This window comes from Dryas octopetala, chromosome 5 (genome assembly GCF_963921425.1).
Source record: "Dryas octopetala chromosome 5, drDryOcto1.1, whole genome shotgun sequence".
In the NCBI taxonomy this organism is placed as follows: Eukaryota; Viridiplantae; Streptophyta; class Magnoliopsida; order Rosales; family Rosaceae; genus Dryas; species Dryas octopetala.
Window position 1 is genome coordinate 14,128,407 of NC_141370.1, and position 14,957 is coordinate 14,143,363.

The following is a 14,957-nucleotide window of genomic DNA, read 5'->3' on the forward strand; positions in this document are numbered from 1 at the left end:
TCAATTCAGTTGATGATGTCATGTACTTTAGTGCATTGGAAAATATCAATTTGCCCATTCATTTTTTTCATTACTTATGGGCGTAAAATTATGACATTACTCTTAATTTAGTTTAAAGTTTGGAAATAAAGTGTAGAGTATATAAATGAGATTTAGGGATTAGAAATGAGGTTTAAGGTTTAGAATTAGGATTTTAGAGCTTATGGCTTAGCTAACGTTTAGGTCTCAGGTTTTGTGTAGAGCCCAAAACTCGGGAGCTAAATCCTAAGCCGTTTTGCTGTGTAATAGTAAAAAACAAACCTAATACAAATCTAAATTTAAATAGTAATATATGTTTAGTTATCTATTATTTTTTTTTTGTCAATAGTGACTAAAATGAAATTATAAAAAAGTGCATTAATTAAAATGTAATTATAAAAAGTTTTATTGATTTATTTGTAATTAGCCCTAAAAGATATCATGCACATGAAAATAAACATCTAATTACATTGTTACAAAATATATATGCCGAGTTTGGTTTGGTATAGTGTTTGTACAATAATCTATACTCTAAATAAAAATGTAAATTCATTAACATTTAAATGTTAAAATTAAAATAATTGTATGTATGTTATACAGCTACCAAGCACACACGCAATTGTCTTTTATTTGGCTTAGTAATTATATTATGCGCTTTCAGAGGTATCCAAAACGAAGGCGCTGGTCTTCCGAAAATATTCACAAGAATTTGCTATAGTCACTCGCTCGTGCATCAGTGCATGTGAAATCTATCTTGGAAACACTACAGATAGGTATAAAATAAAATTAATATACAGAGCAGCCCTTTTTTTGTTTTTAGAGGAATATATATAAGAATTATGAATTGAATGGATGAATCACTTTTTTGTTGATTTGAAAAGTGCATAGTGGGTTGCCCTTATTTGTTTGTATCTCTCTATATGTTTGCCTAGGAGGATCCAATAATTATGTAGCAAATTTTTTCCTTGGCTTCACTATAAATGTTGTTCTTGGTCATGATCCAAGAAGTATTTTCTCTTTTGTCACCAAAAAATCCCCAATCGAAGTCCCCCAATATTTCTGTTGTTTATTTGCATTGCTGGTGCACACTAGGTGTGTTTGGTATTCTACTTAAACATGTTTCAAATAATTATTATGTTTATTTCATTCATAATTATTATATATATATATGAGAATTGTTTTTGAAATAAATACGAAACGGAAACTTAATTTTTTTTGAGTTTATTAATTTTCCTCACGCCATCCACTTAGCTAGCTAGCTCCTTCAGTTTCTTCATTTTTATGATTAACGTTTCCTTCATAATTTGCAAAACAAACGTGTCTCCAACCTTCATGCATGCATCTCGATCACTTGAATATTTTACCATCAGTTTCTTCTTTAACTTTCCAAAGCGCATGCAATTTTTCCCTTTTTTTTTTTATCAAAACGTCAATTACAGTTAGCTTAAGAGCTAGCCCACGTGAAATACAAGTCGATCTTATGCCACTAAAAGATATGCTTAATTAAATCCAACTTGAAAAGCTGAAAGTAGACCTCCACGTCTTTAATAATTTCTCTTGCAACGAGTTCTTTGCTTTCTTATAATTATTTAACTCCAAAGCTCGACTTGATGCAACAATTTCATTATTTTATGTTGTTTTTTTTTCGGCTTATAGTTATTTTGTCCACTACACTATGACTCGTGTGTCAAATTGGCCTCGAATAAAAAATTTGGTTAGTTAAACCATCAAACTTTTAAAAATATATCAATGAGGCAAATTTTAGAATTTCATCCAAATTTTCACCGAAAAAATATAATGTGCTCTTTGAGTACTTGTGGCAAATGGAAATTTCATGCCTTTTCACAAGACATTTTTGATGAAAATTGAGTTGAAATTCTAGGAAATTTGGCCACATTAACATATTTTGAAAATTTTGATGGCTTAATTAACCAAATTTTTAATTTGGAAAGCAATTTAACTCATGATCGAATTATGTATAGTTGATGATGGAAAATGGCTATTAAGTCTTTTCTTTTATCAATCTGCAAGATAACTCTTTAAACAACAAAATAAAACATAATAATTTAAAATTTAAAATAAAGGGCATAAGAAGTATATTTTAGAGACACTGATATGAATTATTGTGTGAACCATATCTAATAATAATAATAATTATTATTATTATTATTGATGTGGTAAGTACAAATGAGTTACCACATAAATGTGGTTCATATATATATAACATTACTCATATAAATTCTAAAATTATCTAAACTAATATTCTTTTTTTTTTTTTTTTTTTAGATTTAAGAAGAGGGAATCGAACTTAGGTACAGAGGGGCAAACTCTATGACCCTTCCAACTGGACTGTCCACCGACTACATCTAAACTGATGTTCAATTGATTTTGAGTTATATGTTTGAACTATATCAAAGCAAAAAATGTCTCTACATTTTTTGCCTAAATTTACCTTGTGCATGTTTTCCATAACTAATATAATTAATCATGTTTTGTTACAACTCGGTCACACACATGTGAGAATATTGCGTTGAGGATATACATTAATCTCAAATCAAGCAGTCTAAACTCTAAAGTTTATTTATGCTAGGTCTAGAAAGAGAAGGAACATGCTAATCTTGTAAAAGTTAGAATAGGTGTAGAGTATGTTGACCGTGGTCAGAAGAAATCAATGTACATATGCTGAAGAAATTAAATATAATTAATGTATACTTTGGATGAGGTAACAAGCATTAGCTTTTCTAACTTAATTTTGACATTGTTTTATGTAATTAAATTTACAATCTATGGAGGCTTGTAGCTTCAATAGTGAAACACTTACCACCCACATATACACAACAACCCAACAACATGCACATTAAAGATCCCTCCATAGACCTTGGACTTCCTTTGAATAAAAAAATAATAATACAAGCGTAAGAGGGCTAGTCTATTTCTTTCAAGATAAATTAGCTCACCTTCCTAAACTATTTTGCATTCCCTCAATCGATCATTATCTAACATTACATTTTTCTAATTTTAAATGAGTATTTGGAGTATTTCTTCGCAAGGATCACTGAAATTTCACAAACAGAATTCCCTAACTATTAGCACTTATTTGTACATGTGAAAATTAGGTCAAATGGTGAGAGTGAATATAGTTAGGATTAAAATATGTTTAATATTCGATTTCTTTTAATTTAACAAAAGAAAATAAACAATTTTTTGCTGAGAGAGAATTTCAAACATAAAAATCTTCCAATGAAATAGAAATGAGTAAATCATATATTTTTTTTTGCCAATAAATGAGTAAATCATATCAATCATTAAAAAAAAATCAATATTTCTAACCAATTAATAAATACATGAATGGACAACAAACAATAAATAAGTACATGAAATGGGAAGTCCCAATGGTCCCAATCTCAATAATTTTCTATATACTAGAAAAACAAAATGCATGCACATATTCAATGAGGAGAAATTTTTTGTTGTGACGGGTGTGTTTATAATACTATTTCAAAAATATAAACTCATCGTACACTAATATTATAACACGTTATAGAGCTTATAGTGTTACCATCTAAAAGTGGGCATTAACCTATTCAAGCTGATGTTCCGACCGACCGGCCGACCAAACCACCTGAAGTCGACCCAACTCGATAGTTGTCGGCTTAATTTTGGGTTCCATTCCCTACCGCCCATCGGCACCTGACCTGAGAGAGAGAGAGAGAGAGAGAGAGAGAGAGAGAGAGAGAGAGAGTAGTAGCTGCTGCCAATTTTTTCGGCAAGAGAGAGAGAGAGAATGAAACCTTGTCGGCTTAACTCCAATTGTGACCGCTCCGACCGCCATTTCCACTAATATGAACCCGCTCCGACCAATGAATGTGCGGATGGTGACCGGTTGAGCCCCGAGCCGACGAATGCCCACCTCTAACAATCATGTACACAAGTAAGAACATCGGGCCCCACCACAAATCCACACGAACGTCCAATAATATCCACCCGCGTGTTTCCAAAAAAGTAGTTATTTCCAACACTTGATGGTTTCATCGTTCCATGCCCACCGGTCATTCCCTTGATAAAAATTAAATTGCCTCCCAGGTCACTGTCTCTCGTTTGATCGTTTCTCACAAGTCATCAAACGACTTCTCTCTCTCTTCCCCCTCTCTCTCTCTCTCTCTCTCTAAAAAACTTATAGACCTCTTAAAACCCGAATCGGATGAGCGGACGCGAAACAGAGCCACCGGAACCCTCCTAGCAAATCGTTTGCAGGGCCCCACCGCTCCTGTCCCCAGCCAACTCGACAGCGCCACCTCATCCCCACCATAACCTCCACCGTCTGATCCTCGCCCATCAACGCTGTTGATGGGTCAACCCGTGATCCAGACCCTGACGTTCTGGCTCTCGGAGCACCCATCAATCGTCGGATTCCGCTGGAGCCACGCTCACTCATGGGGATCCACGTGGTCCTTCCTCTTCACCGCCATCGCTCTCTACCTCTCCCTCTCCCTCCTCCTATACCTCCTCCTCGCCCTCACCAACCGCTCGGGTGGACCCGTCCCCCTCGGACCCTTACCCGCCCTCCACAGCCTCTCTATGGCTTTAATCTCCTTCACCATCTTCGCCGGCATCACCCTCTCCTCCGCCGCCGAAATCCGCGAGACCCGGTGGTTCTGGCGGCGCTCCAAAACCCCATTTCAATGGCTCCTCTGTTTCCCCCTGGGGACCCGTCCCTCGGGTCGGGTCTTCTTTTGGTCCTACATCTACTACCTCTCCAGATTCTTCCACATGTTCCGCACCTTCTTCACCATTCTACGACGTCGTAAGCTGGTGGCGTACCAGCTGTTCAACCACTCGATCCTGACCTTCATGTCGTTCTTGTGGCTGGAGTTCTCGCAGTCGATTCAGGTGCTGGCGATTCTCTCGACGACGCTGATGCACGCGTTGGTGTACGGGTACCGGTTCTGGACCGACCTTGGCCTGCCGAGCGCGTGCTTTCCAATCGTGGTGAACTGTCAGATTGCGCTGCTGGGTTGCAACCTGGCCTGCCACGTGGGGGTTCTGCTGCTGCACTTGATGAAAGGTGGGTGCAATGGGATCGGCGCGTGGGTCTTCAATTCGGTGCTCAATGGGGTCATCCTCTTGTTCTTCTTGAATTTCTATGTGAAAATGCAGCTGGAGAAGAGAAGGGTCAGGGTCAGGGTCAGGGTCAGGGTCTGTGAGGGTCCCCAGTCGTCGATTCAGTCAATTGGGTCCATGGTTGGGGCTTGTTCTGGGTTGGGTTCAGATCAGATTGTTGAGGGGGAGGGAGTGGTGAAGGAGAAGAAGGAGAAGGAGATTTGAGTGATGGGTTATGCTGTAATTAAGTGATTTAGTGGGCAAAACTTTGGGGAAGAGGAAGAGAAACCCAATACTTCAACATCTGCATTAATGTCTGAGAGGAGAGGGTACACTTTTTTGATACCTGATGATGATCATGCATAATGCATTCATGCATATTAATGTTTCTTTTCAAGATCATTCAGAGGTTTCTGATTGCTGGATTTTGAGGAATGACGAGTTGACAGTAGTGTGTACTATACATTATTCAATTTTTTTTCTTTCTCAAAACGCTTTTTTTACTGTTTGCTTGTGAATTATAATTTGTTTTGTTTAGATGTGTAGGAAGTAGGAACTAGCAGCCGACTAGGGAATGTAAATAGAATATATGCTCATGTTGTATATATATAATTTGATCGATCCTACGCTAGTTTTCAAATGAATTCATGCTGTGTAAGTGTCAAAATTGTTTTGTTTATGAATCATAGACAACTATGCTTTAGAAAACCTTCACCAAAAAAACAAAACAAACAAACATAGAGAATTAAATATTTGTGTGGCTTACTTCTTGTTGTGTAATCAGTTTGTTTTGTAATCTAATGAAAGAATGTAATCTAAGACGGATATTCTCCTACGTTAATCAATTTTGGTTGGTTTATTGTTTTGGCATCAAGGAAGGAATATCCCACTCCACAGTAAAAAATGCGATCAACTGTTAACCAAAAAAAAAAAAATATATGCGATCTACTAAGGCCGAGAGTCATATACATGACAAATGCAGAGCAGCGAATCATATAAAATGATAAATTCTTGCATAGAAAGGGTAGCGACTTGCGAATATAAAATTTCATAGCATAAAATGAGGTTTTCAACTGGCAATAGTATGCATGCTTTTGAGGGGACCAGTTAATATAAAGAAAAAAATAAACAACCAAGGACAAAAAACCTTAATTAAGTCTAGATGACCAGTTGCTATGCTATCCCTTTTGTTTGATTGGGCTAGTATAAGTGATTATGACTAGGGGTGGGTCGGGTTGGGACCCAAACTGCCGGCCATTCCAAGAGGATCAATGTGCAAGTAGGGGTGGGCATCACTTTGCAAGGACACATGGCAATTCGCAAGAAGGTGGCGGTTGGGAGGAGGAGGTGGCAATTAGAGAGAGGAGAGGCTGAGAATCTAATATAAGAAACAAATGAGAGACAACACATTCAAGGTTTGGATTTAACATAATTGTAAACTAATATATAGTTGAAGTAAGAGGAGTGCTCTAAAACTAACTAGTTAGCAAGTTAATACGAAACTAACCATACTTTTGGGACCACCACATAACTAATCTCATAATCCGAACCGTCAATTATTTAGGTTATACTCCAAAGATCATCATTACAAAAAATCAATTAAATCGGAAATCATTTAGTCATCTAATTGAGATCAAATAAATAGATGGTCAGTGTTTTCGATAAAAGCATATAAATAGTTGTTGTTATAATCAAATGACTAAATGATTTCCAAATTTGGAGATTTTTTACAGGGATGATCTTTGAAATATAGCCTAAAAAATAGACGGTTCGGATTTTGAGTTTACATTGTGCGGTGAGCCCAACATGGTGGTTAGTTTTGTATTAACTTACTAACTAGTTAGTTTTAGAGCATTCTTGGTTGAAGTAAATCCAACTTTTAGGTATATACTCTTGTGTTCTTTATATTAGCCATACAGTATAAATATATATTAATAAATGGACGGGTCAATATCAAATGAGTGAGCCATAGATTCAACCCGTAAGCGACCTCTATTCAATTGGTTCCAAAAGAATTTTTCTGCCCAAAAAACTTGTAACCAGTCAGTCCAGGCCAAAGAAAAAAATAAAAAAAATCAAACAAACAATTACAAGGCTGGGCCTGGACCAGTCAGTCCAGCCCTCCTGTAAATTACAAAACAAGTAGGCCTGGGCTCCACGAGCACCTGTGAGCCCGAGTAACTCAAAACTCAACTTTGCTAAGCTGTCACTTGATTATGAGAGCTCATTATTGACTAGTTCTCTATACACTTGCTTATTGAAAAGTTGAGATTAAAAGGTCTTGTACCAAAAAATTTGGTAGAGGATCCCGATTCCAACCTGGTACTCTGGTAGTGACAATATTTGCCTTACATTTTTAGTTGGAAAAATTCCTTCAACCGTCTCTCACAAGAGTATGTCATTTTTTATTTTCTTCATTCCAATAAATAAAAAATTAATTCATAAATTAAATAGAAAGACCAAAAAAAAAAACATAGACATATGAGAGGGGTTGGAAGACAGGAAGAGTTCCTCCAACCAGGACTGAAGCAAGAATTGTTCTTCTCTTTATCAATGGACGATGGTAATCATAATAACTAGACGCTTGAGCATGACATGGGATGTGTAGGTTTCGTTGTGATATGAAAGTTTGGCCAGAAAATATTAAAACTCTCTTTTCTATTGTCCTTTCCCGTTGAAATGATAGTAACATATAACAAAGATGACAGTAACGTAACGTAAGGAACTCCCGTGGAAAATCCTTGGCCATTTGTTTTTGTTGTTGTATTTGTTATTAGCAATCTATGAAATATGACAACCATGATTATGATTATGATTATGATGTGTTCCTCTCAGATACCCACAGATTCCCAACTTGTTTTTTATTATGATGTGTTACAACTCCTACTCCTAGTATTCCTTTCCTTTCGGAATCCCCATGAATAATCGGTATCAATAAGATGGTAAAAATCATAGAGTTATGAATTTAGGAGTATGTAACATTAAGTTGAAAACTCACATTACAAATGAAGACTTGCTTTCATTTTATGATAAGTTTATTTTTCTTTGTGCTAAAATTTACTTCTAAAATCATATTAAGAGAAATCGGTCAGGCTTAGTCCAATACAAGTTGCCTAGGTTGGAGTTGGCCTAGGCATCCAAATATGTGTTTTGAATAGTGGGCTGTTTTTAATATGGATTAATAATGGGCCTAAATTTTGCCCTCACGTTTCAGCTAAAATCTAGTATCCATGGAAAAGTAGGTAATTGCCATAATTCTTCATCAGACATTTACTGCCTATAACAACATAAGAGCATCAAATTTTACCCCTCATCCAGATTTAGTTCCTAATTTTTCAACTCAGTGAGACTCATAGAATACTAGTTTCATAATATCCAATGAAAAGAAAAACAATAATCTTGTGTATAATCGGAGAAGAAGAGTATTCTTCTATTGAAGCCATGATTATTACCAAAATCATCATTCTTGTTTTCACAATGCCATGCATAATATACAAGTTTCGATCATTTCATTTGTTCTCATTTTGGTAAGTCAATCAAATAATACTTTCCGTTATCCAGCTATTCTTCTTCCAAGAACGGAGTGATTCTTTTAGAAAACGGGTACATTGCACCCGTTTTTCACATAAATAATGTAGGACACATTAAAATTTGTGGGTCCCACACTTAACAATGCGAGAACATTGGAGACATTTTCCCAACTAAGAGGAGAAAAAGAAAAAGAAAATGAAAACGAAAACTTTGAGAGATGGGTCCATTTTAATCATGGGAATTGGTATTTTTCTTAACTGCCAAACAAGAATAATGGAAAAGGCATAACTTATTAACAATTATATGAAGCCACAAGAAAAATATTATAATTTTGGCACGGAACTGACTTATTCATCACCATCACACGAAACCTGGGTTGGCATGAGATGAGCCATACATAATATTATAATGCTGATGCTTATTATCATGTTATCTCATTGTAATTATAACCATGAAATAATCTGGGAGATTATTTTATACAAAGGCTAATATCGTATTTTTCTTAATTTCTTTTTAAATTATGCATTCCTCTCAGTTAAGCACCCCCCTAGACATCCCGGCCAAAACAAAAAAAGCACCCCCTAGACATAACCCATATGACAAGCTGAACCAAGTCGGTGGCAGGCATGAGATTAAAATTCCTAGAAGGTTGTATTGGATAGGACTAAGGAGGGATTGGATTGGATTTTTGTTATAAAGATAACACACTGACAAGAACAAGTCCAAATTTTGTCCCCTGCCATCCAGGCAATCAGAATAAGCTTCACAACTTGGCCTGGGGCAATAAGAGTGCCCTAGTTTCTTGGAGGTTTCCTTGGTCAAGCACACTTGCTACATAGCCCGTGGCTGAAGAGGAGGAGGACTCATAAATTGGAGTTGCCTGGTTTTGATACAAGTTATAAATGTACAATCGAATTTACATCGATAAAATGAAAAGAAAATGATTTTAAAATAAAACTCATACCCATCTTATATCTAAAAATGAAGTGAGTCTCAAATATTGTGGGTCTCAACTCATCATGAAATGATGTCCGATATAACTTATGAATCAAAGATAATGTTTCATTCATCAAATAATGTGGCAGTATTTTATTTATTTAAGTTTAGACTCATTCTGGATAAAATCAATATAAAATATATATTTAAACAAATTTGAATATAACAGATATACATATTACTTCTCACAATAAATGATGAGAAAATATTATGAAAATATAATTGTATACACATTTTACATGCAAATTTTTATATAACAGTGAATCCACCTAGTCTGTACCACAAAAGTGAATTAGCTAGTGTGAATGGCTGGTCGGTCCATGCATGCACTCATCATATGGTCCCAATGTTCCACATCGAAAACAACGACCACAAGGCTGAAAGGGTAAAGACAATGAAGACTTGGCCTGTCCAATTGAACCTCCCCTGGCTGGCCTAACAGCCACAAGGTTGTCGAGGAATGCCCCATTATTGGTCATAGTTTCATAGATGGCCCAAATACTCGGGGATTTCAAAACCAATTCACTTTACAGCACATGCCAAAGCTAGAACAATGAATACATATGTCATGGCTAGAAAGTTGTGTGGAGTAGTAGGTAATCGGCATTGCGACATTGCACCCTACTTGAATTGTTTCCGTAGTTTCTTTCAAAAATTGGTGCCATATTTTTATCAAAAACAAAAGAAAAAATTGGGTGTGAAATAATCTTTGTTGGTGTGCTACAAGCCTACAAGCCTACAAGTGCCAACTAGGTGAGACTGTAAGGTTGGATTCATTTGAAGCACATGTAGCCGATTCATTTGAAATTTTGAATGACCTCCCCAATGACCATGAGGTAATCTTGGAAGTCGGCAGTTTGGGATTCACTGTCCAAGGACTAAATTAACTCATTCTTCAAGCTTTCCAGCTCTTATTTTCTCCTTTTATTTTTAATAACTTGTATTCTTATAATCTTACGCAAAAAAAAAAAAAAGGGTTCAATTTGAAAAATATTACAGCTTTAATTTTTCATTCATGAACATAGTTTGTGAACTAGAGTGACATGTTTGGTCAAATGAAAAACTACTACAAAAACACTCTCCACATCATGTTTACAGAAAGCCGGGACTAAATTCTAAGTAAAATATTATGGGGGGAAGGGGGTGTTAAACAAAATTGGGTTTTTCATCATCATTTTGTTATTTTTTTGTTGCCTAATTGCCTCTGTATTTAATTATGTACTGAACCAAACTCCATCCTCTTTGACCCATGAAAACTAGTTGATGGGGTTGGTTCTGATGAAGATGATGAGTAGGGATAACAAGCTTTTCTGAGCTCATTATACCTCCTCACATCGAAATTCTGCAGCTTCATTAGGCGCTTCTGCTTGGCGTGAAACCGGCTCTGGAAAAAGCCCTCGAAAGAAGGCTCTTTGGAGGTCCTGAGGAAGAACGCATAGCCAGCCATGAAGTACACTGAGGTCACGTAGAAGCAAATGGGTTCCATGACATCCCATGAAAGCTCCCAAAAGGTCAGCCTCATGAACCCGGCTGTTTGGACAACCAGATAACCAAGCCCGAGCCAGAGTTCCCTGCGCACCAGGGACTCTGCCTTCCTGTCTATTTCAGACTTCTCATTCTCCATCTCTTCCAGCTCCTTGATTCTTGGGTCATGTGGGTTTGCTTCTGGGATGGGAATTAGTTCCTGGATTGCTTTGGCTACCTGTAAATCAAACAGTTCGAAACGTTTGGGTAAAGCATGCTCAACCTAACTAACTTTGCTATCATCTTCATCAATCTTGGCCTTTCATCATGCTCATCATATATAACAAATACAATGAACAACACTAACTTGGCCCCTCACCACCTACATCAAAACTTTGGACTCAAAAAATCGCCTAAACTATGATCAAGAATTCAAGATAACACAAAAACTTGATCTGGTTCCTGTCAATTCTTTAAAAACACCGAACAAAAATAAAGGATTTTTTTTTTTTTGGTAAAAAATCTTTTAAAATAAAGTAGGGTCTTTTCACAATGAGGTATCTGGATAGGGTGGGGGAAACCCCATTACAGTTCATGGGTGATGCGGGCAGACCAAAAGATTGAGATAGGGGGGCAAATGAATTAGCTCAAGCCTCAAGGATAGGCCACAAGCAAGGGCCACCCACCCTAAATGGTTATGGACATAAAAGATTAAAAAATAGTTTTAAAAAAAAAAGTCATAGAATTGGTGCATCAGTGAATGTTAGCAATCAAAACAAATACAAGAACTACATCTCTGTGAGCTTGTCTAAAATATGAAGCACTTCCCTTATTCAAACATTCCCATAATACTTGTTAGGTATATCAACACCTTGCCACCACCACAATGAATAAGATAGAAGTAAACCTAACCCTTCTACTTTTTATGCCACCCCTACTAAAAGACACCTGCTAAAATCTACTTATTTTTGTAAAACAAAAACATTCCCTTTTGCCCCCTTCTTCCTTTCTATTTTTCATGTAATATAGACCTACTATATATTCAATTTACTAGCTAATACCCCTTTCTTCTTATTACTTCTAGTCTGTTCTAGACATTAAATATAATCTTTTTTTCTTTATGAAAATAAAATTACTCTTTTTTTTTTTTTTTCTTCAAATCTATAGACCACCACAAAATTACTTTCTAATCCCCACCTAACAAAAATTCAAAAAAGGTCTCTTTTTTTTTTGTGTGTTTTTAATTATCTGTAGTCTCCTCAAACAGTGTATATTACATGGGATTTAAATCCCACGAACAACATACACCCAAAGGTGAAAAATTAAATCTGCCACCGTAGAAACTGAAACGTGGAACCCTTTTCACGTTTTAGATCAGGCCTGTCGAAGAAAACAAAAAAAAATAACCATAAAATAATATCAGTTTTCGGTAGTCCTTAAATCACAAAAAACGTAAATTCTCGTTAATTAAATCTACCCTCTCGGCCCTCACAGACCAAGACCATCAATCATTTCATAACTATCTGAAACCACAAAAAGTTATAAAAACAAACAAACAAAAAAGCAAAAAAGGTAATAAATTTTAAAATGAAAATTAAATGCGAATAATGAAATATGGATAAGGATGAAGAAATTAACCTGCTCAGGCCTTAAGCATACGGCGTTTCCCAAGACGATAACGGACCCGTTTTCATCCAACGATTTGGCGAACCCGAGACCCTGATCCGGATCCGAACAACCTTCCCTGCAGATCCGAACATACTCCGAATACGAAATCCAGCTTTTCTGGACCTCCCGCAGCTTCGTTTTCACTGCCTCCAAATGTGCCACCCTCAGCAACTTCTTCGTTTCCTCAGCCGTCAGGGCAGGCCTCACCGCCGGCGAGTTCTCCTGCACCGGCGGGGACAGGCAGTCCAACCGGATCCTGTCCCGGGAAATGGCCACGCACTTGAGCTTCTCCATGAGGTTTTCCTTCATCGGCAGCGACCAGATCTCCGGCGACTGGAACGACGGAGCCGTCGCCCTCTTGTGGAGGAACCGCCGGAAAACGACATTGTCTCCCGGGTCGGGTGCGATGCTGGTTTCGCGGGGTTTGGATTGGGGTCTGGTATGGACTGCCGAGGAGGATATCCGGCAATTTCTTAGGGTTTGGGTGGAGATCTTGGAGGAGAGGTTGAATAGGCGCTCGGCTAAAGTTTTCTTGAACGCCATCTTATGAGAAATTTAGCGAGAGGTTTGTGGTTGTTATTGGGAGAGAGCTTTTACTGCAATAGAGCGTATCAACAATGGAGGCCTCTGTTGGTTTATATAGGTGTCCCAATTGACGGGACGACCACGATATTATGAACATCCCGCGAGATCCGTAATCTACGGTTCTCGACGACTCGAGAAATGAACATATGCCATACGTTTGTGAGGAATATTCGTTTAATAGCACTCAATATCTCGTATGCGGGGAACCAAGGCCGCGTTCACGAGGGAAAATATCATCGACCCAGGGTGAATAACCGTACACGTGGCTGGCCAGGCTTTATGCAACGTAACCTCGTGAACTGCCTACTCTCCGATGAGAGGAAAGTTTAGTAGTTGTTGGATGTTGACTGACGGTGCAGGTGGACTCGCGGGGTGGAGTAATGATATTTGACACGTGGCAGTGAAGAGACCCATCGTTATCCGTATAATAATGGTTTTGGGTACATGGGATACGCTGCGAGAAAGTTGGGGTGGCACAGCTCAGCTCAGAAATAAGTGGTGCAATTAAAAAAAAGGAAATTAAGGCAATAACGTTCACGCAAACGTGGCGCCACATACACATTCGCTGTCTTTTTTTTTTGGCCAAAATACACATTTGCTCTTAATAAGGTTGAGTTTGCTCATATCTAAGAAGAGTGTTGGCCTGTTGGGGATTTGGCCAAAAAAAACAAGAGCGTTTTTTTTTTTTTTTTGGTCGAAAAAAAAAAAACAAGAGCGTTGGGAATGGTTGTAATGGTAGTATTTGGTAAGGATTTGAAGTGTGTAGGATATTGTTGAGATTTTTTCTGGGGCGAAAAGAAAGTTGAGGTTTATTTCCTTCTTCTTCTTTTTTTGGTCAATATTTCCTTCTTTTAATCAAGGGAGTTGTGGATAATTTGAATGATGTATTTCACATCTTGATTGATTATATCTACCCCACCCAATTGTTTTTGAGTGGGTTGGGTTAAGTTATTAAGGTTTTCACATGCCTCTAATGGCATATTTGCAATGGACGGTGGGTGCTAATAGTCTAATGGAGGCATAGTCTTTTTCTTTTTTCTTTTTTTCCTTTAATGTATGGTACATCAAATTTTAATGTCTTTGTTTTTACAATCAAAGACAGGTTAAAGATTCTTCCATTAGTTAGATGGAAATGTACGTCATGGTCATTTTTCCAATTTTTTGTATGGACCCAATAGTCAATTTTGCTAACTTGAAATGATTTTTCAAGCACTCTGTTTCGGAGAAGAGGGCTTTTTCTTTTTCAATAGGGGAAAATACATTATAATGAGAACCCTCAACTACATTCCTATCCTAAATTATCAAAGTTAAAGCTGAGAATGTCTTTCTAACAAGGGAATGGAACTAAATAGTTTTGTGTCTATAGAGTGGTCCAGATTATCACAAACATCTACAACAAAGTTTGATTCTCTTAAATTATGCCTAAAACTAATTAATAGCTTCAAAGGCAGTAGTTCAGAACTTAATGTCGTTAATAATAATACTAATACGCCACGGGATAGAGCACTTTCCTCTTATATATGGGTTATAAATACATTGATGTAATTCTTAACACACAAAAAAAAATGTTATAAATTCATTTTTTTTCTCATCAC

The 14,957-nt window shown here is 37.0% G+C and overlaps 1 protein-coding gene and 1 pseudogene across 1 annotated transcript; one reads left to right on the forward strand and one right to left on the reverse strand.

The window, feature by feature from the left end:
• The first annotated feature begins 3,433 nt into the window (after positions 1-3,433).
• LOC147284600 (fatty acid elongase 3-like pseudogene) lies at positions 3,434-5,596 on the forward strand (annotated as a pseudogene).
• A 5,031-nt stretch (positions 5,597-10,627) lies between these two features.
• LOC147284601 (calcium uniporter protein 3, mitochondrial-like) lies at positions 10,628-13,397 on the reverse strand. Its single transcript, XM_086245159.1, has 2 exons — positions 12,748-13,397; positions 10,628-11,347 (listed from the first exon to the last, which is right to left on the reverse strand). Exons 1-2 carry the CDS (start codon positions 13,318-13,320, stop codon positions 10,856-10,858), a joined length of 1,065 nt encoding a protein of 354 aa, XP_086101285.1. The 5' UTR covers positions 13,321-13,397; the 3' UTR covers positions 10,628-10,855.
• Between the last annotated feature and the right edge of the window lie 1,560 nt (positions 13,398-14,957).

What these genes read in the sequence shown, in the direction of transcription:
- LOC147284601 (XM_086245159.1), bottom strand. Translation starts at nt 13,320, where the DNA reads ATGGCGTTCAAGAAAACTTTAGCCGAGCGCCTATTCAACCTCTCCTCC. An exon ending in TATGCTTAAGGCCTGAGCAG is followed by an intron (nt 11,348 to 12,747) that starts GTTAATTTCTTC and finishes TTTGATTTACAG; the next exon opens with GTAGCCAAAGCAATCCAGGA.